Here is a 27,438-nt window from a genome sequence, read left to right on the forward strand (position 1 = left end):
CCAATCTGCTGCTTCTCCACTGCTTACCTATGGCTGTCATACCCCCCTCTTTGCGCCTCTTTTCAAGAGAAATTCCCCATTTTTTTCACCTCTTCATAGCTCTACTCATTTCTGAATATCCCTAATTTCTCCACGTCTTTTACGTGGTGGGACAAGCATCGCTGGCCAAACCGCAGCATTGGCTGTCTCGCTCCACGGTGCTCTTACAGATCTTAAAATCTACGATTTCTTTCTTCATCCCATGGCACGTCATTTAAGTCATCTCCCTTCTTTTCCCCCTTAATGCATGTTCACTGAATTTTATCCGCTATTCTCTATGTACCCACCCCTTACGTAGTTTTTCCGTAGCCATCACTATGACTAACCGTATCGCCAGGCCCTGGAGACACGCTGGCAGGGACCCCTTTGCCATGTGGCTAATTACCAGGCTGCTCAGGTGAACCCCCATCACCTCTTGCTTCCCCCTCCATCCCATCTCTCCACTTTCCGCACCAGGGCAATATTTCGTCTACTCCTTGGCCCTACTTAGATTCCTGATTTCTTCTCGTGACATGCTCGGGCCAAGACCTTTCAAACCATAAATAAATGTCAATCAGTTGCCCGTTGTTCAATGCTTTAAACAACTTGTTCAGAGACACCTAATAAAGAGCCACGACTTTCGTTCAATACCACACCATATCATGACCTTAAACATGTTTTATTATTCTTATTTTAAATGATCATTTCAACCAATTTAGCGGATACAGATGTAACCGTTACTGGCCTAATTCCTTGGATCTCCTCCAGAGACTCTTAAAGCCGAGGTGCAACATTTACTACTCTCTCTTCCTCGGGGAGAATAACTGTTTTTAATGAAAGCTCGCATATTTTTGCTGGGAGATCTGTCATTCAGTTCATAATCACTTTCAGAACTCTTAGATATACACCATTACGGTCCGGTTGACTTATTGCTTTTTAATTTATCAATTTGCACCATTACTGGCTCTTCTGACATCCCAGGTCTCGGATAATACTTCATCTTTATTACTGGCAAAGAGTGACAGTATCTCATCATTAACACGAGAAGAAAGCGGGGCCAGGGCAGGTGTATCTCAAGAACACGGCAACGAAGACCCAAGCAAAGAAGCAAGCTGCGACAAACAAGTTTTCTTGTCTTTATTAGAAAGAGACCTATACAATATAGCAGCCTCTCTCTGCAGTACTTTACAACTTTTTTTTCCTTTTTTTTTTTTTTAATTATTCAGAATACTGTACAGCTGACACACAAAAAAAAATCTCAACGCGGAGAGAGAGGAAAGGGAAACATAATACAAACTGGCATACTTAATCAAACCAAAATCATATGAAACAACAAGCAAAGTGAAATGTTTGTCAATCGGTTTAATTACAGTACAAACAACATAAATAAAGCATCATTGAATCATTGTAAAACCAACTCGCTGAATGAGGTAATATAAAAACAACAACAAAAAGACGTTTTCTTTTTTAATAATTTCCACACTGTCTTGTCATCATTTATACATTACTATTTACAGAAACAGACAGCCCTCCCCCCCTCCCCCCCGCCAAACTTGCTATAAAGCCTGCCATGTGCTAGGTATCTTCTGCCTCTACCCCAAACACAGGTCTCAGGTGTCCCTACTCACCTGGGCTCCCTTTCTCCCCATCCCGACCAGAAAGACAAACATCACGAAGCAGAAAACCTGAAAGGCTTTGAGGGCTTAAACGCGGCCAAACGTAAAATCTAGCCTTTGCAGGCGGTCACAGGGTATTAAGGAATAAGAGAAAGAAAGAGCGTACCCATCTGCTTCCACAGTGATGACACAGACGACGCTTCCCAAAATAGAGGGGCCGGCTAGATTGAACCTCAAATCACAACCTTGCTGAAACCAGGGGCCAAACTCGGACCTGAGAGGGGTCAGGATACAGCCCACCCGCGCCCAACTCTGCCGCCCGAAAGCTGTTTTGCCTCGCACTTGGCAAAGCGTTTGGTCTATGCTCAAACCCCGCTGAAGTCGAGAGGTTTAAGGCAGCAGGAGCTGCAGACCCAGGCCCCTGCCATCCCAAACCAGAGTCCAAAGGCGATTCGTGACACAAAACAAGTCCCTGGTGTTTTAAAAGCCACTCCTCTCCCAAATTCCCCTTCAGTTTGTGCACCCACCTATGTAAGCCATCTACAAGTGGAAGATGCTCTTGACATTAAAATAGCAAAAGAGAGCTGGACCGAATGCGTGCGGTCCCCTGGAAACTTGGCATTTCCATGGAGCACAGGGCCGTGCTTTCTGAGGACGGTACATCCTATTTTCCCCCCCGCAATCGCCAAAACGAGCTCTGTAGATTCAATGCTCCTTGGATACATCAGAAAAAACGCTTGGAGGGGTTTTCAACAGCATTCCAAAGAAATTACTTTGTCACAGGCGCAAGAAGGGGAAACTGGAGATCCTCCCACCATCTGCGTGCACCCAACCATGTTTCCGACCATACCTTGCCTAGCTCAGCTCCAGCAAACATCCCTCTCGCCCTGCCAGGCTTGCCCTCTCCCTGCTGATTTCCCCTGGTAGGACTATAAACCGAAAGGAAGGGTAGAAACACCTCTTCGTCACATCTTCCTGGACTACTCGGTACACACAAAGCCTTAGCTGAGGTTTGGGGCTCCCTCACGGCAATATCTTGGGGCCAGAGTTTAATGGCCAAGAACACGTGGAGGGAGGGACGAGGAGCTGCTCTCGGGAAGGGACCCACCTTGAGAACACTCTTCAGAAACATCTCACCACTGTCATCCCCAGCGGCCCCGCGAACAGCATCAGGAGCCAAAGCGTCACTGAATCAGCTACAGGAGGGCAGCCCATTGGTCCCACATTTAAATTCAGCCAGTGAGCTGAGTTTCAAGCACAATTATATTAAAAAAAGGGCCTCTGAGCAGCAAGTCCTCTGTCCTTTCCACCTTCAGCACCTCCTTCCCCAGCGTTTCCCATGATAACACCCCCAGGGCTGGATTTCTTCTCTCAAGCAAGAGGCTACTTCAGTCCCAGTGGAGAAGTTAAAGGTTTTCTGAAGTTAAGAGCTGGGACGGCTCCCCTGAGCCGCCGTAAGCCTGTACATTGTATTCCCGCATCTCTCCATCCTTGAGCCCCATCCTGAGCCTGTCTCCCGCACTCTTGGAAATGTCTGGTCTCACTCAAGTGGGAAACTCGCCCATTTAGAAACATCTAACCGAACATCTGGCTCTAGCTATTGATTTTGATTAATGCGTAAACGTGCGCGCGTACATTCCCACAATTACATACAATTGTATGTAGAGCATATATGCATATATAAGCACACATATGCACACCAAATGCAAAGCGCGTGTAGTGACCTCCATGTGATACACCGCCTTTACCTTTGGACTCAAACCACCTTGACTGCACTTCACGCACCAATTCAACCCAACTCAACCCCCGGACCTGGGAACTAGTTGCCAAATAACAACCCACCTTCAGCACCAAAACCCTTCCTTGGTCCTGCATGAGCTCGGGGCTTGCCTTCAGCACAGACCAGACCCTAGAGCAAGCTGACTGCTGTGAAGGGTTTTACTCCCTGTACCTTGTCATTCAAGGGGACCAGGAAAGTGTTTTCGGCTACTTCAGTTCTCAGAAACAAAAAAACCCCACCATTCGGTTCTGGAAAACAGGGCATACACAAAAGAGCTGATGGTGCATTCACTGCCAGCAAGCAACATGGTCATCCCAAATGCATGCCATTAGACCTCTGTAAGCTTCCCCCCACCCCCCGCCCCCCCCCCTCCCCTCCCTTCACATTTTGTACATAACACACAGGTAAAAATTACTAGCTCTGAAGCACTGCAAAATTGTCAATCCTTAGTACTGGAAGCTAAACACACATCCAGAAAGTTCATGGTCAAGAGAAAGCTGAAGCTCTGCCCGTCAACAGAACCAACCGCTACCGCTTGAGTATGCCACAGGGATTTGGGAGATAGGTGGACATACAGAGATGAAGAGGCTAAAATTGCTGAAATGCACAAAGACATTTTTATTTCATCTGCCCACAAGCAAAAGTTCCCCCCCAAACATTCAGGGAACGATTTTGTAAAAGATGGGAGTTAATTCACCCACGTATTGCTGCCACCTAAAATGAAACACGGGGGCCAAGAGGACCAGAAGCATATGCCTAGTGATTTGGGGCTTAAGATGTCTCTAAAAAAATTAAAAAAGCAAACCAACCTTTTATGTTCAGAAACATGCAAACCTCCTCTCAAAACATGAACTATTCATAGCTCCTGAAAATCTTGGCCAAACCCCTTCAAACCTCCCTTTAAAACGTGAGACAGATTCAGTCAACTCATGGTAAACTCTCAGGAGATAAGACCACCCGATATTTACTTTAAAAACTGGCCCATGCTAAACAACAAAACCAAACCTAGAATGTCATAACACAACAAATCTACCTACCTACAGCTTTGGATATTTTCCTCTATTAACCTCTATATTTTTTCAAACAGGAGATTATTCTCTAATAAAACCATTCAAACCAACCTTCTTTCTGCCGCTTAGAATTTAAGACGCCAAAACTCATTGCAGAACCTTTTTAATTGGGGGTAGTTTAGTGTTTTTCTACCTTGAAAAGAACTTTAACGTGGAGGTGGGTTTTTTTTTTGTTTTGTTTTGTTTGGTTTTTTTGCTAGGCAGCAAACACAAGAACATCCAAAACTGGTTTTCTATGCAATAAATTTTACCCACAAATCACCAAGAATGGAAGGAGATGGTGAACTGAGGATCCAAGACTAATAGCCAGAGATCCCATGTACGCATCCCTGTAGCAGCCACTGGAGGGGGAAACGTAGATGCCGGATGATCAGATGGGAATGAGCAAGTTGTCTCCTATCCAGCCAAACTGCCCCAACGTTTGGTCCCCAACGCTGTCCTCCTTTACCTTGAGTCCCTCCAGCCACCGTGACCATTTGTTCCCTGTTAAGGTGCAAACGCGGCTCCCCGAGACGTTTGGAAAAGGCCCCTTCGGGACCCCCTTGTGAAATCTGTGCTTGTCTCCACTATTACTACTTTACACTAGAAACTACAAATTACTTCATTTTTCCCGATCTCCATACAAATATAAAAGATGAAGCTATCCAAACCCCAACAATCTAATTATACTACATTACAGTGCCAGAGATCATTTCTAATCCCGTATCTGTATTCCCACCTCTACTCCTCTCCCTACGTTACTCAGCTTCCTCTGGCCAGGGGAAATCTCCAAGTGCAGCTATAGCTTTTTTTGCCTAACACACATAATTTAAGGAAACGGGGAAAAGACGGCAAATTAAACAATATTAATGTTTACACAGTTATTATAGACTATGCCCAAATGCTTAAAAAATCCTCTCTACTTTCCTGGAGCTCACCCAGCTTTCTGAGCAGCACCTAGCCCAGAATATATCAAGATTCTCCAAAACCAGCTTTTCTTCTGCCCCCTTTTAGCAATGAAATTGGAAATCTGGTAATGAGAGCCCTTGGCCAAATCTCTGCACTGTCAGGACCCTGAATTTTCCCAAGCTTAGATCTTCTTTCTTCATGAACAGCGAGGAGAAGTAAACCCCCCTCAACTCCTGGAATATCAAGGGTCAGATCCCAGGTCTGACGCATCCGACTCGTCCCCACCATTCAACAACAGCAGTTAGCTTAAAATAAATAGAAGGAAGTGCTGATGTTAATAGCAAAGGCCGACTTGCTTCTAGTGTTTTAGTTATCATGGATAAAGTGCAACAGTAGGGGGATTTAAAACTATCTGGTGTGATGAAAAGGGTTAAATGAGGGACAAAGAAAATCACAGCCGCAGACTCCATTTTTGGAGAAAACAGCTTTAGCTAACATGTTTCTGCTGGGATTTCTTATTGACTGGATCTCAATTTGTTTTTAATTTGCTCATAACATGCTCAAAGGGCATAAACAGCCTGGCAAGTGGGTTCCATAAAAGCAACGAGAGGGGCTAAACGCGAGATGAAGAACAGAAAACAGATGGGTTAACAGAGCGAAAGCAAGGGGAACGATTCCTGCAGGTTTTCCAAGTGTCAGTATATATTGCCTGTTCCTGCACCTGGACGGCTTCAAGAACATCCTTTGCAAAGTGCAAACACATCCCCTGAAAAGCACGCAGAGCCCGTAAACCTCGGCTCACAACGCCAAGCCCTGCTGGGCTCTAGCCATTAAAGAACATCCTCCATCCTCACTCTCAGCCGTGGTGGGAAGGGGCTTCCCCGGCTCTGCCTCACCATGCCAGAAGGGGGATGGAGTCTATGCTAGCCCCACTTCCGTGCTCAGGAGGTGCCACGCAACTTCTCACAGCCATCCTACCAAACCCACGTAAAAAGGTATGCTGTAATTCTGCACCCCAAGAGGCTAGGACCCTCGGGGTCTGTTCTCCTGCGGCTGGAGCATCACCAGCTGTAGTGCCAGAGAAGGTCTCTCCTGACTTGGAGAGACGGCGCCAGGTGACCTCCTCTCTTTCAAAGGGATCGCAACTGTGTGCACAACCTGGTATCCTCCCCGCAGACTCCCAAACACTTGGGGGAATTCATCACATAGTCTATGCCACTTCAACATAGGTACCGCCAATGCTTACGTCTCCAAGGGAAAAAAGCACTACGTTTAGGTTAAAAGCAATTGTGTTACAGCCTAATTAAAGTATGAGGTTATTAGTTGGCAAACCCGGATATATAATTTTTCCTATAATACAGTGGAGTTTCCTCCCCTAAAAACATTCTGTAGTTTTTTTCAATGTTCACCTTCAGAAAATTTTTTATGAAAGGAGTGTATATTTCTTCTACCCGAAATCTGCACGACAGCCTGGTTGCCCTTGTTTCTCAAACATCACTCTCAGCTTTATAAGAGGAAGGTGGCCCAAAGAGGGCATTCAATTATGTACAGAAAATATTTTCAATTAGGAAGAAAAAAAAAAAAAAGCTCGTAAATGGAATACACATTGAGAACTTAACGGTGGCAAACGTGCCTACCACATATTTGAAACAGTGGACTTAGTTTTCGGATAAAAATGCCCTTGACGCTCCCAGGGGAACAGCAGGCAGCTATAGCACCTCCGGGACCACGAGCCGCGATTCCTGAATCCCTGCTGTGTCCCGCTCCCCCCGCCCGCCCCGGGTAGGGGTGCAAAGCTTGTAAGCACCAAGACAGAGTGGGCTTCACAGCATCCCCTTCAGCTGCACGTGAGACGGGTTGTCCCGTTGCGGAAGGACCACCCGTCAGTACCAAAGATCAGGAAGCTGCACGGGAATGATGGAGAAATAGCAATTCTAAACAGACACCCTTCCTCGACTTAAAAAAATAAAAAAATAAAATAAAATTTAAAATTATCCCAGTACGAAGAGAATCAGCTGTAGCCTTACTCTGACGCAGCCAGCTTAGGCTGGTTGAAGAAAGATTCCCTCCCCCCCACATAGTCAAAGGTCTATACAGTAACAAAGTACAAAACAAGAACACCTCCGAATAGGAAAAGCTGGTCAATATTCTCGCGCTTCCACCTTGAGGCTCACTTTCCTTCCACAATTTGATGATTTTACATCAAAACCATAATTTTCCGATTTTTTTTTTCCTTAAGATAATCAGATTCTGTTCTTTTTCCTTCACGTTTTGTCCACATAGAGTTTTCTTTAGCAATGGCTACGCTCCTGCCATTTGTGTGCCAAATGAAATCCAGAGCCCCAAGGAAGAGCACCACCGAAGGCTTGGGAAATACGTATGAGCAGGTAGATTTGCAAATTACTATGCTGTGTGCACCTCACTGCCTTCACATAATTGCTCCTTTGCCATTGAATTCAGTTGAGTTTTCAACTTGCTCCGTGATATACCCTTCCCCCGCTTCACATTGCCATATGCCACTTAAAAAAAAAAAAAAAAAAAAAAAAAATCACTTTTCCGCCTGCCAAAAACCGTACAAGCCTGCGTCCCTGCGCCAGAATCCTATCGCCTTGAAAACAGGAGAAGCTGGGATCTGCCCGGTAATACCAAAATAATCAAATCGAGTATTAAAACTTGGAATTCAAATGAACTGTCCAGGCTACTTTCACAAGCCATTTTTCTTCCCGAAAGCAGCCAAGTTGGGAGTCAAGCGCAGCCATGTCCTGCCCGCCACGGTGAAGGCTATCAATTCTGAACTTAATCAAATCTGATCTTCCCCCAGCCAGGCTAGGGCTTTTTGTCTTGGCTTGTGAAAGCTTTGTGTCTTCTGGAGTAAAATATATTTACAGCGCTGAGAAACAGCCTCTTTTGCCTTTCTAAAAGGTCTTGTACATTTTTTTTTTTTCCATGCCAAACGTGCCACAATCTCCTTCTGATATGTTCCTCAAAGGCTTGTGATGGAAACAAGAGTTCACTGCTGGGAATATTTTCAGCATACAATGATCTGTAACCCACAGATCCTAACTAGTTGCACATTATTTAGTTCACATCCGTTATAGTTTATAAATTAACAGAGATGTCATTTTCTGTACAAAAAAAAAATAATATCGATGCATATTTACGTTTTTTTTTATTCAAATAGATTTTACATACATATAATCTAGAGACACAATACAAAAATCTGTATAAGTTAGGCAATGCATCACAGGAGTGACCAAAAACTCAACACATTTACCTTGGCAAAATGACAGAATCTATTTCTGCTGGCTGAAAAAAATATTAGCCTTTAATGCATTTATTAATTTCACTAAACCTACTTGAAATGTTTTTCCTTAGCGGTATTCATTATTCCTTTTTGTGTTTCATAGTTACTCTTATTTATTTTTTCCATTTTGTTTTTACACCAAGGAGACTGCAGTCAAATAACACTCAGCAACTCATTTCCTCTCTTTGGACTGAAAAATTAAACAGATACTAAATTATGACAGTGAATTTAGAAAGGAGGGCTCCAAGGGGTTGAAAGAACATGTCTGAGATAATATGATGCTTCTAAGAATATTGCAATCACATCCAAGCAATCACCGAAGCGTGCCATGTAACTACCTCCTCAGCTAATATGCTTTTTTCTCCGTGATGACTAATCATGTTCTATTAAACAGCGGTAATGCTGGAAGAACTCAACTATACAAGTGTAATGAAGCCAGTATTCTCCCCGGACAGATTAGCTACAACTGATTTGACACATACCATCATAGGAGCTTCAAACCTGACAAACTCTGTGCTTGCTTCTGATTTATGCCGTCAAGCTCTTCAGAGAAGAGAATGAAATCCAGGCGTCGCGTTTGGTAGAGGTGAAATGTACTGATGTGCTTAACTGTCAGTTACGGAAAGTCACCATCTCTCCTTCCTTCTTCTCTCGCTCGCCTCTCCCTCCGCCCCTTCCCTCTGCACTCGGGGAGCCTGCGTCCCCCCCGCCGGGGACGACCGCTCTCCCATGGTCCTGGTGCCACGCGCGGCGTGTCCTGCTCAACCCACGCTCTCTCGCCCGCTTGTTTCCATCACTCGAGAGCTGTCACTCAAACAACTGCTTTCCCTGCAGCCCCTTTTGCTCCTTCTCATCCCCTTGTGCCGTTTCCGGATGGGACAGGGATGTACCAAAGGGAAAAGGGAAAAGGAGAGTTACCAGACTCACAGAGCAGAACTGTGATGGGGATGGAGGAATATGAGGCTGCGGATGTAATTCAGGTCAGCGAATACATGAGTGAGCTCCTCAGATGATGGTGGGCATCCTTCCGCTGCTGTTGTTCCGGTTATTGTTCTTCCTGGACAAGTTTGGAGTGGCCATGAGGACGAAGCGCTCATCGGGGCAGCCATACTGGAGGAGAACGTCAATGCACTCCTGGCTGGAGGCCTGCCGGGCGTAGGCCAATGCTGTGTTTCCATGGGCATCACGTGCCATCACGTCGACGCCATACTATGGAAAGAAGAGATGTGTTGTTGGAAGCTGCGGTGCCAACAGAGCATTAAACTGGAGGGAGCAGACTGGGGACAGACTGGTTTGAATGTGACTGAAGATGGGGAGAGGGAGAAGAGAGCAGGCAGGACACCAGCCTGACAACATGAGCAGTACCGAGTCACATGGGCTCCTCTGTACAAGAGGGACATTGAAGTGCTGGAGCATGTCCAGAGGAGAGCTACCAGGCTCGTGAGGGGTCTGGAGACCAGGTCACATGAGGAGAGGCTGAGGGAGCTGGGCATGTTTAGCTTGGAGAAGAGGAGGCTGAGGGGAGACTTCATTGTCCTCTACAAATTCCTGAAAGGAGGGTGTAGAGAGGTGGGTGTTGGCCTCTTCTCCCAGGTGAATAATGACAGGACCAGAGGAAATGGTCTGAAGTTGGGGCAGGGGAGGTTTAGATTAGATATCAGGAAGAATGACTTTACTGAAAGAGTGGTCAGGCACTGGAACAGCCTGCCCAGGGAGGTGGCTGAGTCACCATCCCTAGAGGTATTTAAGAAACGTCTAGATTTGGCACTTCAGGGCATGCTCTAGTGGCAGAGATCGTAGGTTGGTTGTTTGTGGTTTTTTTTTTTTTTTGGTGTGTGTATGGTTGGACTCGATGATCAAAATGGTCCTTTCCAACCATGAAGATTCTATGATTCTATGACATATGTAAATGTTTCTACAGGGAGAGGCTCATGTGTGGAACAGAATTTGCCATGTCGGTGTTTCAAACAGGTGCTAGGGAAACCTCTCCTTCCTCATTTCTACGCTCTCCTTTACTTTCCATCGAGTAGGAGCAGACAGGCAGAAATACACTTTTTTATCACATTGCTCTTTTGAGAGCATGCAATGAGGAACACCTAGACTTGGGACACCAGCAAAGGCTTTGTGGAACTCGCAAGTAGGAGGTTTGGGACATCCTGCTGAAGGACACAACCAAGCGAAAGCCAACCCACTCAGCCCCCTTGCCTGGGCACCAAGTACTTACCCAAATCAAGAGCTGCACTAATACCACATTTCCTTTCCTGCATGCCAAGTGGAGGGCAGTACGCCCATCACCGTCTCCGCAGGTCTCGTTCACCTCTTCCCGGGTCCCGTGGGCAAGGAGCAGGATGACTGTCCGCAAGTCCTCCTCAGCTGTAGCCCTCAGTAGATGCTGGCCCAGAGAAAGCTCCAGGCACTGCAGCGGGGCAAGGAAGAGCTTCTGCTCGTATTTCGCACGTATCCAGCGCTCTTTTTCTTCCCTAGAGAAGTCAAAGGAGATAATGTCACACTGACATGGTTTCACAGCCTCTAAATGGCGGCATTTTGGCTATCGGTGTGCTAACAAACAGTGGTTAACCAAAAAGAAAATTATTCTCCCTTCAAATTTTTGGCAAGAAAGACCCCGTAGAAACAGTTCATCCAAACCTTATCTTTGCAGTGATATTTGCGTCACCCGTCTCATCGTTACCGAGCCTTATTATTGCAATGTCTGAGATCCCCCACGGCAGACGCCGTGAGCGTGGAGTCGTAAGATCACAACAGCCAGGAGGTCTTAAACCCCCCTGGACTTCCCTGAGGGCTGGCAGGAGGTCAGTGCAAGAGCCTTCACCATTGTGAAGACCAAAGACAAATCAGGCAGCCTGGTTCCACGTTAGGGTTAAGGTGGGCTGCAAAATACATCACAGAAAATGCACCAAATTTCTGTATCTAAGACCAAAAGTGACCAAACACCTGGGCTTCCATTTTTAGGTGGGAGCCTTGCTTGCAGGGGTGCCTTTTCCTTCTGCAAGCGGAGCAAGACTTCCAATGCGAAAGGCATATGGACGGTTCCTCTGTTTGTTTTTCCAAAACACAAACCACCAAAACAATACTTTGAAGCGCCATTTCCTCCTGATACGTCAAAGAACTATCAAAAGCTTCCTGGATGCTATTAGGTTACGGGATAACAAGGACTACAAACAAGTCTCTCAACTCTCCATTAAAAAAATTACCATACAATTATGTGATCTAAGAGATCTAGCCCTAGACAAAGTCCCATTTAGAGGTACCTCAGGTGATCTGTCCAGCCTGTGAAAACCATATACATCACCTAAGCCAGGCGACTCTTTACTGGTGACAGATCTTCTCCCCTGGAGTACAAAAGGCAAAGCTCTGTTTACGCCTTTCAGCCCTGTTTACACTACTCCCAGTAATCTAGTGTCAGGTTAGCCCTAATCTGTTTTTAAATACTTATGTAAACAGATCCTTCCAACAGCAAATCTGGATTAGTTTTGCATCATTTCCTGGTACATGTGGAGTGACCTTGCTTTGACCTCCCTGGATGCTTTCAGGCCCGGCTTCCCAAAGCATCCGCTTCTCTGCCCCACCGCAATCTACCTTACAAACAGGTCCACCAGGGCTTTTTTTTTTTCGCCTTTTTTTTTTTTCCCCCTCCCCAGAGAAAAAAAGTGCAAACAGAAAATTAACACAAAGAGCGCTTCCTTTAAATCAAACCTCTGAATGACTCTGGCGAGCTAAAAGACACACCAAAAAGCCCCACATTTGGGGAGATGCAAATTAACCTTTGATGGCAGGATCTGATAAACAGAGTATCATTTCATGTATTCCAGATGGAGAGGAGGAAGAAAAAGACTTCTGATACTACTGCATCTTTAATTCGTGGTTTTTGCATTTGTATTTTTTTAAGGTAAAAAAACCCCAAACCAAAACCAGTGCCATGAGGAGGATAAAGTAACACATATGCAATTATTTACAATAAAATGGGCATTCTTGTCACACTGCAACAGTTCCTAGCTCCAGTATCCATCTAGAGTACCTTCAAGAAATTTTAGCAAACATTTAATGTTTTTCAAATGCTTATAGAGGTATTGAGAGTATAACCAATATATCCAGTACGTGTTTAAAACGTGGCAGACTGAAAAATGAAGTGATTCAACCTGCGCTGTTTTACAACAGTGGCACCCATCAGGGCTTAGGGAATTTATTTCTCATACGCCCATACGTCCTAAAGGCAAAATACACCTCAGACACACAACTAATAACATTTTTTTAGACTAGTCAAGAGTCTGCAAATGAATTTCCCCTCTCCCCCAGACCATCTTTTGAGCGATAGTAACTTTTGGCTCCCATCAGAGCAGTGGTTGCTGCAAACACCGTCACTTAAGCAGAAGTGCCTTTCTGTTTAGAAATCCACCTGGTTTACACAAGTCTCCTTCCACTCCTAATTAATCTCAAACCTTAATAATAATAAAATGGTATGTAGCAAAACAGAGATGGTAAGCGCCAAGTTCAGGCGGTGGCTTTCAGAGCTTTAGGCTGCCGGTTTACAAATTCATTGGCACGAATTTCCCATGTGTCACGGGAGCAGCACAAAGGCAGGTCAGACTAGGCAAGGCCGCAAGAGAGCGGGATAGACACTAACGACCCAGTCCTGCTCGGGTTTATCCTACTGTCTCAAAGGGCTGAGAAAAGAACAGAAAACCCCTTTGAAAAATAAATCTAACAGGAAGGGGAACACACTGCCACCTGCATCAGTGATGGAGAGGATGCAAATGGTCATAGAATGGTTCGGGTTGGAAGGGACATTAAAGATCACCCAGTGCCACCCCCTGCCCTGGGCAGGGACACCTCCCACCAGACCAGGTTGCTCCAAGCCCCGTCCAACCTGGCCTTGAAACCCTCCAGGGATGGGGCAGCCACAGCTTCTCTGGGCAACCTGGGCCAGGGGCTCACCACCCTCACAGCAAAGAACTTCTTCCTGAGATCTAATCTAAATCTACCCTCCTTCAGTTTGAAACCGTTACCCCTCGTCCTATTGCTACACTCCCTGACAAAGAGTCCCTCCCATGGGGTCCCCATAAGGTCCTTCCTGAAAGCACTCTCTTGCAGTATGATCAGGTAACCCGTAAATGCTCGGCATTAATGCTGACAGTATGCTCTGGCCAGGAATCATCCCTTCACCGGAGGAGATCTGCTGGAGAGCCGGGCAGCAGGTAAGAAGATGTTGTGTCCCTCAGGAGACGCTCAGCGGCACGGCTGGCCAGAGCAGGGCCCTGCAGCCAGCAGCAGGCTGTGCCACTGGGCTACGTTCACCTAAAAATCCAACCTTCGCACATGGTTATTTTACCTCACTTCAGTTTCCCTTTCCAGAAAGCCCGCCTTATTTTTCTTGACCACGCAAGGCACCAAATGACTTGATTCATTAAGGCCCAATTCTACCTTTGGAATCACATTAAGGGTCGTGGTGGGAACAGAGCAAACGCTTTATACAAAAATAAATGTGTTTTAAAAGCCTCAGACATTTGGGGGCAGCACGTCACTGACATCGACTATCAAATGAGATTTAGATCTTATTCAGCTGTACAAACTGGGCACAAGAAAGATACGTCATTCGCATTTTCTGGCAGAAAACAAAACTTTATCACGGAAGTAGGAGGAAAAGCGTGCTCGCTCATGTCTCACAGAGAGCCACAATGTAGAGGGACTGTTTTTGAACGAGTACCTAGAAAGCCAACGTCCATGGACATCCTCCCTCCACCTCCAGCACAAACCACTTCATTTTGAATGGGAAGCCCCGTGAGCTCCGCCGCTCACATTCATCTTAGAAATCCCGACAACAAGACATAAATACTGTAATTGTTGCTCTGATGCCCCAATTTCACTTCTGGGATCCACAGCTTGTCTTGCTTGAGGTTTCATTTCCCCCAAGGAAGGCCAGTCCAAGAGCAGAGTTGTCAGCAGTAGATCACTTAACCTCATTGCCGTTCCCTGGAGGACCACTGTTCACATCCCCTGTTAGCTAATGAGCTAAAAAATGAATTATTGGAGCGGTCAGCAATAAGCAGGAAGAGGAGGCACAGTGTTTCATTTCAGCCAGCGCTGACATACCTTTAAATAAATCAACTGAATAAGAGTACGAGGAAATGTGAGGGAGAGCAACTAATCAGGAGAAAGACGCCGAACCAATCCCTAAAAATAAAGGAAATGTACATCGGCTAGTAAATATTTCCCTTGTTTGCTTCCCTTAGCTGTAATCCTGGTAACTTCCACTCTAAATGACCCCCTCACCACCAGAGACTTTCAAGACAAGCTAAAACAAGACTCTTTTACTGAACTTTTAAAATCCAGCAGAGTCCTTTTCTCAGGATCAGATTAAAGCGAGTGTTAAAGGAGAGGCTACATCATCATGTGCTCATACAGTCCCGTTAGGATACGGTCTTTTTAAAAGCCGGGTAGACATAGCGCTTAGAGATACGGTTTAGTGATCGTTTTTGTCAGAGTTACATTGATGGTTGGACTCGGTGATCTGAAAGGTCCCTTCCAACCTCGGCGATTCTATGATTCTATACCTAATGCTGGAGAATGTGTGAGCTGCCTCTTCCTCAGATCTACTAAAATGACTTCTCTCTTCTTCAGTGACCATGCTAGCTGCTATTTTTTCAACGCATGTGCATAACGGACTAATAGATTATAAAGAAACTTAAGAGTTTCTTTATAATCCTAAATAAAATTGAGAGAAAGCAAAAAATAGAGGTATAAGATCAGACTTTCTTTGAGCCTCTTATCTCTGAAGCTGTGCATTCAAAGCCAGACTGCTGATCCAAACTTCACACAAACAATACATACACATATATTTAGCCCTTATACAAGAGCCAAATACAACGGAGTAAGACGGCAAAATACCCTGTGGTACCAGGAGAGGAATAAGCCACTAAGCCTTGGCCAAAAAATACCACCAAGCTCTTTGCTCTTGCAGGAGTCTCCATCACTAGTGAACGCTAAGCACACACACTGGTGTGAATAACAAAATCTCTGCCATGGCAGTGGTACCCTACATAGGTAAAAGGTTATTAGAAACAGATGAAAATTTCAGTTCTCAGTTTATTTTGATCTAATTAGGTGCTTGCTTCTCAAGATAATGTCCAATTATTTAAATTACTCTGCCAGCCACATCACATTGTTATTATCTGGAAACATAAATACCGGGCACTGTAAGGGGGGAGGGCTAACTAGGTAGCATGACAGAATATAAAAAGCACATTTGCTTAGAGCACGGCTTCGCTCCAGGAGCTACGCTGCGTTCTCCACTTGAGGGTTTGCACCAGAGATGCTCATTTAGGAGCCCATGTCCTACAGAGCTCAGCCCCGTAGAGTGCATCGTGTGGCTCTCCCACCTCGGTTAAACGTGTGGGGTTTTACACTGGACAAATCCACGCAGGAACCACGTCCCGCTGGTATCGACTCTCCACCCTACCCCTCCTCGACTCTCCATCCTACTCCTCCTCGCTCCTGCCCACCCTGCCTTCAATTTCCTTTGCCTCTCACATATACTTGGCAGAGAGGCATGCAAGGCAAACACGAAAAGGATATGCAGGGTGGAAATAAAAGCCATGTTCACACGGCAACTCAGAATTGATTGTGGAGGCAACAGCATGCGGATGGAGAGCCTGAGAACTTGCCATCAAATTCAACAGCTCCAGCGCAAGAGCAGCTCTGTTCTTAGCAAAGTGATAACAAGGATGACAAAAATGTTGTGTCACTTGCTTGTTCTCTGAAATGACTCACCGTTTGTTAAAAGGCTCTATGAAATTTTGAAAGGTTGCATTAAAAACATAATGGACAGCAGGTATTTACCACGGCAGAGCACTGATTTCCTGCAATCAGAAATACCGAGCAGGTTTGGTACCGGCATTTTGAAGTTTTAACCTTCACGCTTCTGACAACACTAAAAAGCTCTTGAAATTTTTTATCTTTTCTTCTCTCTTGCTAAAGAAAATAATTCTCTAACTGTGGAGGCCTCTAAATGGTCTCTCTAGTGTTGCCATGCACGTGCTGTGCCCATGTGTTGCCATTTCTGGTTGCTCACTGAAGTACAACCATTTAACGCAGTAGTAACCTGGCCAGCTCAGCAAGAGCACTGCCAAATTTTCTCTCCTGTTGGCCAGCTGACAAGGTTAATGTGTCTCTTCCAAGAAAATTAAATAAATCTAAGCCCCGTACCTCCCAAACTCCTGGAGAGTCCCAGAATGTGTCATTAGCTTTGTGGTCCAGCATGCAAGAAGCATGCATCACCTAATGACCAGCGCTGGGCAGCTGGTTGTGCCGGGGTTTGCCATTTAAACAAACCCCTTTGCGATGACCCGGCGTTTATCCGATAAACCGCATGGCTTTGGATAGAGTCGGCCATGCGACGTTGGGATGGGTGAAAGAGAAACATCAGGGTGGGGGGAGAGACAGGACTGAAATGTTGGGAAAGGTTCACGATGTTTTTAATTGCAACTGGCAAAGGGGGGAGAAGAAGAGAAGGCGAGAAGAAAGGGCTAGCAGCAAGGAATTTCCAAAGTGTCTTCCTGCCCCAAGCAAAGCAGGAACTGGGAGGAGAGGCATGGAAGAGGAGCTGGGAACAATATGCTGAGAAAACACAGGGGCTTCCTCTCTCTGCAGGAGAAGACCCCACTCTATTGCAAAGTAAGTGCTTAGCAGTTGACTGCTTCCTAGCATGCATGCCTTCTCTCCCCAGCTGCGTTGCTAAGGGGGAAGGCGCACAAGCCCACCGGGGATATATAGGTCCCCGGCAAACAAGAGGGCTCCAGACAGCAAACAAAGACCGATGGGCATTTATTCCTTAATTACGAAAAGCTTTTAAGGAACAGGCCACTGTAAATCCCGCCTGCCGAGGAAAAGGAGGCAAAGGACCAAGATTTATGTGCGCTGGGGCAAAGAGGAAATAAATATCTCCCTGGCTCCTGATCAATATTATGAGTATTTTGCCAACCTACAGGGTGTTTTATGAGCTGTAAGGACAGAAAGGGATCATTAATAATTAAATAAAGTCAATCTATTAAGCTTATTACTTCTTAGAAGTTAAACATCCCTGACGGACGAAGGGCAGCCCTATAGGAAAGTTGCAGATAAGCCAACCTGCATCTTGTCCTGGCCTCTGCACCAGGGCTCTCCAGGTGAGCAGCGCAGTAACCCAGCTGGGAAATTATTTAATTACTGTCTTTGCCGGGGGAAGTTATCTGGCTGACGACAGAGTTCAACCCGCTGTCAAACCTGCCAAGTTTTGTCCATCAGCCAGGAGGGGCAGAGGGAGACAATCCAGTGCTGTAGAAATATTCCGAATTCAAGATACTTCGCCTACCACCAGACCTATTCAAGCAACCAAGACAAAATATCGGCCCCAAAAGACAGGAATAAAGTCGGTTTCCCATCAGAAGCATGCCCAAAGCCCCTCGCACCGTCAGGGAGCTGTTTTCTGAAGCCCACAGGTCAGGATCTTCTCCACCATTAGCTCTACTGCTACATTTTTCAGTTTTCCTTTTATACCTGTGTGTATAAGGAGGAAAAAAAAAAAAAAAGCCCTACTGAGCATGACGGACAGAGATCGCTCATACGTGCAAAGCTGAATGTGCTTCTCAAATTAATCACGTCTTGCATGACACTTACCGGTATAATCGTAATTTGGATTCAGCGGAGCTTCTCCACTTTCTTTGCCCTCTCTTCTGACAGCATCCCCTGACACAGGGCTCCAAAATAGCTGTTATTGCTGCACATCTAGGTTAGCCTTCCAGTCATGCCACAAAGTAACCAGCAGCTCTCCCTTAGGTGTTAAGACACCTGCAGGATTTATTACTGCACAACATTAACTACCAGCCTGGCCGAGACATCAAGGTTTACGGATTTCAGGCTTTTTTAGATAAATATCCTGCAATTGTGGGCCCTGATATATCACATAGAATTGCAGCAAACTTATGTTCTCATTGCACAGCATTCAATCTAATAATTTTTAAGGTATACTGGATAAAATTTATCACATCTGAGGTTGATGCTGTATAAAGTTAAGCAAAAGCTACGTGACGTACAACGGTAGGGAATACTGCAGATACTGAGAAAAGGCTTATTAAGTTGAGAATAAAGAACGTAAGTGTGACAACTGTAAGCCCTGCAAGCTGGTTAAGTCTTTTCTCAACACAAATCCGAGCTTTTTTTTGTTCCGTGCAACTATGTGAAATGAAAAGAGTCCCTAGAGATTTAACAAAAAGCCTGAAGAATGCCACAAATTGTACTTTCCCCCCCCAAAAGCCCCGGAATTTTTTTTTAAACAGCATTGCCAGCAATGTTTAGGAGGAAAAAAACCCCAACAATGGTGAACTCTACGGATTTTTAACACTTAGCTTGGTGAAAACAATTAAAAAAGCACTGTGAACAGCGGAGGAAGATGGGTTTCTGTTAAGATGTGCAAGGAGAGACCTTATGAGAATCTGGAATACAACAGCCATGAATGAGTGCTCCCTTCCACCCACCCTCTGCTGACCAACAGAAGAACTACTGAGTTCACGATCCCATTCCTTTGACCTAGATATTGATGTACAAGCATATACACAACCATGGAAAATTTAAATCACTGTGCTGGCTACCAAAAAACAAGGCTAATAAGTGAGTTATCAAGGTGTGGTTCTACGTACAGCCATGGATGGCTTCCATTTTTTGGGTAGTCAACCTCAACACTCGGGCATACTACAAATATAACCCAAAAAAAGCCAAAGGTTGCTCTACAACGGCTGCATGAAAATGTTAAAAGCCAAGGAGTATATTTGCTTCTTGCTTGTTTTCAGTAATACAGATACATATACACGCAGAGTACAGTAACTGCAAACATGCACCTAATGCATTTCATTATTCACGTGTAACCGTATTTAACCTGATGCCTTAAGTGTATAAATCAAATTGCACCGTGCCAGTACCTAAACACTGGAAATTTCAGTTTACAGTCTGACATACAGTCACTCAGTTTAGAAGATGCCATTAACTTGCAATTTGTTAACACTAATTTTCTCCTATAGGAAGGCTATACTTAATGCAATGTTATTTTAAATATAGCTCAAGAAATCATTACATACCTTCTTCCCCCCTTCTAAGGAAAAAATATGAAAAGTGCATTTGAAATCAATTTTCACACAAAACATGGAAGTAGTTTTGAACTGATAACGGAGCTAAAAATGAAACGTGTTGTGGAAATGAAGGTAGTCTGTTATTTTGGTTATTTATGTTTTAAAATCTGTCTCTTTTCACCCCAAACCAGGCTTGTGCTTTCATATTCATATTAGAGGAAGCTCTTGTACAGTATTCAAAGGCGGCGGCGGGGAGAAGTGACATACAAATATTTCAATGCATAAATCTCAATAATCTGTGCCAGGTGAGAGACGGAGCGAGGTCGCCAAGTGAGGTTCCCACAGACCCTGAGTAATGTGGCATGTAACAGGGACGTCCATCAGCGCCGCGCTTCCCGGCGGCTCCTCCCGCGCTGCCACTATCACAGCGCATTAAGGATACCATAACAGTCGCTGATGTGATCTGCTTTGGAACGTATCACATCATAAACAGATGAGAGAAGAGAAATGGAGCTTTTCCTCTGCTCATCACGCTGTAAAGTCGAGAAGCAGCATAACTATGAGTGCACCAATGCCTTATAAATAATGAGAGAGGGGGGGAAAAACCCTCCCAGGTCTACCCAAAGGGCTGACAAACTTGCGGCGTAGAAATTAAAGAGATCTCAAATGAGAGCTTCCTTAGCACAGAAAGGTGGCTTCGATGATCCAAAATGGAAAAAATACGTTGAGGGCTGCAGAAGGGGAACGCAATCTTTACCCGAGGATCAGGCACTGGAAGAGGACAGTCTAATTGTAACACTTCATAAAGACCTTAAAAGAATTTTCTTGACAATTTTGATCCTTTTGTTACCAATAACTCCTGAGCAAGCCTATAGTTTGGTTTGCAAGGAACAACAAAAGCCCTTTCAGGGGGCTTTAATATTACCTTAATTCCAGCAGAAGCAATAAGGTGATACTCTGGAGTATTTGGAAAAAACACCCCAACATTACACTGAATTTATATAAGACATAAAAGAGAAAATACAAGTAATAAACATTGTATTTGAGCATAGACTGTGAAGAAAAACACATTTGGAGCGGCAAGCAAATAAAAACAAATGCCCACTCCGCGCAAGTCAGCAGTGGAAGGCAGGGATGTTTGCAGCAGCAGGTTTCGAGGGCTGGGAAGGACCTGGACCATCCCTGCGGGCAGCATTTCTGTGACCCACCTTCTTCAGATGCTTACAGGGACCTCTCCGCTGTCCAACTCTCCCCTCACCTTCCAACGTCTCCTCATCGGCAATTCCAATATATCCCCTACCCTCCTCTTCCTCTTCGACACATCTTCCCTTCTCCACCAACACACCTTTGCCTGTTCCACTACACCACCTCTAATGGTTAATTCTTCAGCTGCTTTGGTCACCTCTTCCATCTCACTGATGCTTAGGACTCTACAGAAATTGGGAACGCCATCAGACTCTTCCATTAGTTGCATTTTTTTAATGACTATTTCCATTTAGTAAAAACGATGCCTGTCTTGGCAAGTTAGATCTCCTGAGATATTCCCTCCATTCCGCAAGCGATGAGACTTCCCTCTACCTCAGTTTTAGTGGGCTGCAGGTGTTTGATCCCCTTCTGAAACCACAAACGATAATGAGTTTAAAAAAGGCTGATGGTAGATCAGCTCGCATTTCTGAAAAAGCAAAGGAGGTGAAGAATTAACTTGAGTAACTAAGACTAAAAAAAGAAACAGACTTGAGGGAACCTCAGCAGTCGACATCTCCAGAAATCCATGAAGTTTCCTCTGTACCTAAGAAATGAAACCTCCGCGTTGGTTTTTTGTTTGCATATTTTCAACAACGGGACACACCACATTGCGGTTGCCCAAACGTGCCACAAAAGGTGAGATCAGGAACGGACTCGGCTTTCAAAAGACACTTGAGTGCTGAAGTACTTCAGAAGCATTTCTAATTGCGCACCTCTGCCTATTAATCACTTGCAAACCTTTAGGCTTTTATGATTTACAAGCCATACGGTTGGTGCCTAACAGTGGGAAACCCGCATAAAACCTGACAGCAAAGAAAATCTGTACCGGAGACACCTGCCAAAAGTGACAGCAAGTTCCACTTGGAAAGCACCTCAGGAGAGAAGTGTCCAGAGATTTAAAAGCCCCGTGCCAGAATTAAAGAATTAAAGAATTAAAGCCTCTTGCCCAAGTGCTCCCAGTGCATAAGTGCCCCCCCTCTTTCAGCTACTTCCCTGCAAATCTCTCTTCAGGACACATTTGGAAATTATTTAAAAAAGATAAAATATCCCTAATCTGTTACCAATTAGAAGAAACATGTGAATATTATTTTCTAATTTGTGACTCAATCTTAAAAGCAAAGTCACTGAAATAATTACATCGGCTCCTGAATATTTCTATTGTGCTCCTGAAAAAAAAAAAATAATAAATTGTGGGTATGTCCTCTTCTGCCCGATGTGCCCCAGGGCTGAATGGATCAATAAGGACATCAAAGCCCTGAACGCCAACTGCCAAAAAATTTGTAATTTCTGGTTTGTGGCAGCTGCAGCCCAAGGGCTGCCAAACTGATTAGTTACCTCCTAATGGTCTTTGCGCAACTCGGGTTTGTGGCAAGGAGGTGGGAAGGAGGAAGAAACCAAGGAGGAGAAGAGTTGAACAGCAAACACACGGTGCTCAAGTTGTCCACCACAGAAGTGACTGATTTCCAGCCGTCTGTTGAGGTACAAGCTCTAAGCCGGGATTTATTAGAGCGGCGATGTAGACTTCTTTTTAAAACCCAGACGCGGTGCCACTTGAGTGACTAACTCCTGAAAACTGGTAATTTCCTGGTGGTTAGCAGGAGAAGGTCCGCCAATGGGAAAGCAGAAGCTGCTAATAAATTTATAGTGCGTTATATGCCAATTAGACCCCTTCAGCCCTTCAAGTGGCAGTGCCACCAATCAGGTTATCATTCCACAAATGCACTCTTTAGAGCTGATCTCATCACAAATCAATCCTGCATTTAAAGTGCAATTCTCATTAGTATTACCCGGAATGCACTTGTGAAACAATGCACGCGGGGATTTTTCTTCTCCCCTTTAAGTGTCCTTCCCCAATGCCTTGTGCACAGCTATTTACTTCTCATACACAGTCACGTCTGAACTTCAAATGGTAAATAATCATTTTGAATACCACATTAATTCTGCATCGAACCAGATTTATTACGCACGTCATACTTGAGAGTTTCACCGTCATTCACAAGCCAGCCGCGAATCTCCCGGTTAAATTACATCCTTGTATCTGACCACGCACCATGCAATATTCTATCAATACCGTGACTCAGAGCACATCCCTCAGATTCCCACCCCGTGACATCCCCAAGTGCTAAGACACCCGACGCTGCTCATTTGGGCATTCAGAGAAAGGGAAAATACAGAAGCAGAGAGAAATAAATAGTCCGTATGGTTTACCGTCTTCTGCGTACGTACAGGTTTACATTAAAGCTCTGCTCACGGCTTAAACCACATCTTGGTTATTATAGTCTGTGTTTTGGATGTGCTGCAAAGCAAGTTTGCCTTCCTTTGCTGCTGAACAAGGCTAGAAACAGATTTTAGTTTCAGCTTTGTATCCTATGGCAGTCCAAAGATGCCTCCTGGTCAGGAGCGCAAGGCAACCTGACTCACTCGTAATGCGTTTCCCTTTTCTTTTCCTTCTCAAACTAGGTTCAGTCCTTGGTGAAGCGCACCCAGAAACCTGACCCAACCCTAGGTGGCCTCCGCATATTTCAATTTAAAATTACTTCAAATTTATTCTGATTGAGCTAAATGCTTTGTGATTTGCTCTTGTCAGCTGCCACAGCACGAGCATGGGTAGCAGACAAACGTTGTTACGACTGTAGTTGCTTTGGCTCTGAGCGCTATGAGATGTGCTCGTGAGGGCTCGGGAAAAGCATCACAGGATCTTCTGAGCTCGTGACAAGAACAAACCACCATCTTCTTTCACGGCGCTTTGTCCTCCTCCTCCTCCACTGGGAGTGTAGAGCATCAGGAAGGGCCACGGCAGCCAGCGCTGGAAGCTCACCTTGCTGCACCTCCTCGATAGACGTAACATCCATGTTATGTAGATGTAAGGAACAGGAACTCTCCAAGGCAAGAATTACCAAAGCAACCTTCATTCCCCTGCTCCCTCTCATGCGCAGCCAGGTAAGCTCATCGATAGTCACGGTAGGACCAATTTTTACTTGCAAAAAGGCCCCTGCCCCCATTCATTTTAAATTTTGTGGAGGCTCTTCACAAAAAATAAAGAGACCCTTAAGAAAAGCAATGCGTGATGCCCCAGCCTTGGGCTGTCACCTGCATCTTATTTCTACTTAACCTCTTAAATAACATTGGAATTCACTTTGTCCCCTGATGGGTGCTGTAATGAGAACCACCTGTCAATCACGGCTCCATTAGCCTGGACAGACTTTCACTTCCTGAAACAATTTATTGGATTCCCAGAAGCAAATGGACCTTCTTCCTTTTGAGCCGGGTTTTTTGGGGGGAGCTATTCAGCGGGAGCGGGTCTCCCTTCTGTTCCTGCTGAGCGGTCATTGTTTCCCCCGTTTGCTCATGAAAACGGTTTCCTGAGTTGACCCACCTCTTCTTGTCCTGGGCAGGCCAAGTGTTTGCCAAAAACTTCTTTCGACTGCTCAGTTCACCGGCGCTATACAAAACCCACCAGCTGTTTCCAGCTACCGGGGCAGGGCAAAAAAACCCATCGTACTGTTAACCCCTTCCCAACAAAAACCCTCTGCAGAAGGAGGTCTGCTTGGGTTGGGTGGTTGGTTGCCCCATGCATGGAGCTAGAGGGGCACGAGCCTGTCATCCTTACGGCAGATGAGCGGGACTCCAAAGTAGCTCCTTCTTACTTAGGAAAGAAATATCCGCTCTCATTTAGCGTGAAAACTAAACATATAATTTTGTTTTCCTCTTCCTTTCTCTTGGTTACACTCAAATTGCAGCTCAAAGAAAAAATCTTACTAATAGAGGCTAAAACCACTTTTGTTGAAATATTATCTTTAAAGTAGTATTTTCATTTCCCCAAATGTGTGCAGTCCTTATGAGGTTCATTTGCAATGCGCCTATCTGTTTTGATGAGATAATAAAATGTATTTTATTTTAAAATATTTCCACTTTCTCCCAAAGGAATTTAAATGGTCAGTTAATCTTTCTGCTTCGGAACAACTCACTGAGTAAATAAAAGAGGGCTCAAGATTATATAAAACCGCTGTCTTTTTTCGTTCTAACACTGGTCTTGAAGACTAAAATACAACTGTACCTGAGCATCAGCTGTATGCCCTTTTAGTAAAAATCAGTTTAACTTTTAGCCTAGCAAAGAAAAAATGGAAACAATATGATAGTTATCTCTAGCCTTCTGTGATTCTCAAGTCAGTAGTAAATGGGGGGACTCGTTAGTGCCACAGTGATCCAATCAGGATGAAATTATGCAGTCATGTAAGAAATAATATCTATTAGGCTAATTTAATCAACGAATACTTTACAGATGAATTAGAATGCAGAATCCAATTATTTCAAACATTTGGACTGTCAGGCACTGTGTTTTTGAAGCGGTGGAAGGGGAGAAAAGGAAGGTTTAAGGATCCTTTCAAGACGAGGGTGGCTGGGCTGTATTTATAGCAGGAGAGCTTCTAACAGCAGAAAAGTGACAACTACAATCAGCACCTTCCGCGGCTCAGAGGGCTCGCGCCCAGGCGATTCTAATCTAACCCCTCTCCATGGCTCCTGGGGCACCTTCCTCTGGGATATTGCTATGGACAGCTTGATTTGCTATTTTCAGTGGCTGATAATTACCGTCTCAAGTCTTGATAATTTCCCCCTTGCCAGTCACCCTTTTAAAAGAAGGCTTGCACCCTAATTACAATAGGTCTGGTTTTATTTCGAAGAGAAGATGTTCCCCTGGATTGGTGCAAAATACCCCGGTGCTGCGTCAGTTGCACGTGGTATTTATTCCCCTTGAAAAGTAAAAGCTTGCTCTACGACGCCAAGCGAAAGGAAGTGGTGTAACACGTAATTACCACTAGAAGGGGAAATTAGTTTAAAATGCACCTTGACTCAAATAGGAGAGGACAGAAGAACTGAGGGCTGCGCGTACACACGCATCATATCCTTGATCCAGCGCGACTCAACATCTACTCCGCTGCAGCTTTGCCAGATCACAAGAGGATCATAATGCTCACCAGAAAACCATCATTCCTTCACCAGGGAGGTTTTTGGTTTGGGTCCTTGGACACAGGAAACCTCACCTCCACAGCCTCTCCGTGGAGAATCTGCTCCCGAATCCACTGGAATTAGCATTTCATAGAGAAATACAGCAGCCACCCGCTGCCTGAGAAGCGCCTGTGAGAAGTGTCATCACCTTTCATAGTTCAAGGTGGGCTCAAGTCCCCCAGCACTTCTCAAGAACCAGTGAAACACCTTACACACACATCTACGCCAGCCAGTCCTCATCACGTGGGGCCTGCCCATTGGATTTACTATCAGAGCAGTTGTTTCACGAACTGAAGATGGCAAATGAGTATGCTTTGCTCAAGTCTACAGGATAAAAATTACTTCCCCCCCTGCCCCATTAAGACAGGCTACTCCTGAAAGCTATTACTAGATTGTACAGAAGAAAACAAGGCTACAAGAAAGCGATGAAGTCTTTAACTGTCTCCTGGACTACATGATCACAGAATTGCCCAGGTTGGAAGGGACCTTTCAGATCATCTGAGTTCAACCATCAACCTAATTGACAAAAACCATCACTAAACCACGTCGCTAAGCTCCACGTCTACCCGGCTTTTAAATCCCTTCTGGGATGGTGCCTCAACCACTTCCCTGGGCAGCCTGTTCCAACGCTTAATAACCCTTTCAGTGTAAACATTTTTCCTAATATCCAGTCTAACCCTCCCCTGGTGCAACGTGAGGCTGTTCCCTTTTGTCCCGTCGCCTGTTCCTTCGGAGAAGAGACCGACCCCCCCTGGCTACCCCCTCCTTTCAGGGAGTTGTAGGAAGTGATAAGGTCTCAAAAGCGCTGAAAGAGCTTCATACTGCAGCTTAAGCTAAAAAAACCGCATGGCATGCTGTTGGCTTATATATTTCTTTTGACTATTTGCGCAATATCAGGAAGGATACAGAAAACCCCGTGCCTGTTGCAGAATGTAGATGCCCCATTGCTCTCTAAGTTCTGTGCTGCAATTCCCAACATACCTGTGATCCAAACATTTTTCTGCCCTGTCATCTGGAGCGGTTAATGGACTCTCTCATTGACTGGCTCTTGCTTATTTAAACATTTAATGCTCTTCTGATGCCCAAATTATGCCTGTTTCATGTGATGGATTAGCCCAGAATACAGCAGTGACAATTTTCTGCAATCTGTGGAATATCAAATTTTGATTACTACAGGAGGAAAAAAGTAAAGTTATAAGTAAACAGTTTTGATTGATAAGGAACAGAGGAATGCTTAATGCGGTGGTTCATCGGAAACCTTGATGAATGCCTGGCAGGACTATGATGAGTCTACACATAAGACATACAATAGCTCTGGGAAGATTTAAGGTATTTATTGCTCAAATAAAACAAAACCAAGTGAGATGAGTAGGTGAAGCAGCACAGGGTGATGGCA

The 27,438-nt window shown here is 44.9% G+C and overlaps 1 protein-coding gene across 10 annotated transcripts in view; it reads right to left on the minus strand.

The window, feature by feature from the left end:
* Positions 1–1,131: 1,131 nt before the first annotated feature.
* Positions 1,132–27,438, minus strand: part of AGAP1 (ArfGAP with GTPase domain, ankyrin repeat and PH domain 1) — a 380,589-nt gene continuing 354,282 nt past the window's right edge. For all 10 annotated transcript variants that reach the window (XM_063341692.1, XM_063341691.1, XM_063341694.1 and 7 more), the window contains 2 exons: positions 10,901–11,156; positions 1,132–9,885 (listed from right to left, as the gene is read on the minus strand). In XM_063341692.1, coding sequence (XP_063197762.1) covers positions 9,682–9,885; positions 10,901–11,156 — 460 coding nt within the window. In that variant the 3' untranslated portion in view covers positions 1,132–9,681. The remainder of the gene's footprint in view (positions 9,886–10,900; positions 11,157–27,438) is intronic.

This window comes from Chroicocephalus ridibundus, chromosome 7 (genome assembly GCF_963924245.1).
Source record: "Chroicocephalus ridibundus chromosome 7, bChrRid1.1, whole genome shotgun sequence".
Lineage (NCBI taxonomy): Eukaryota > Metazoa > Chordata > Aves > Charadriiformes > Laridae > Chroicocephalus > Chroicocephalus ridibundus.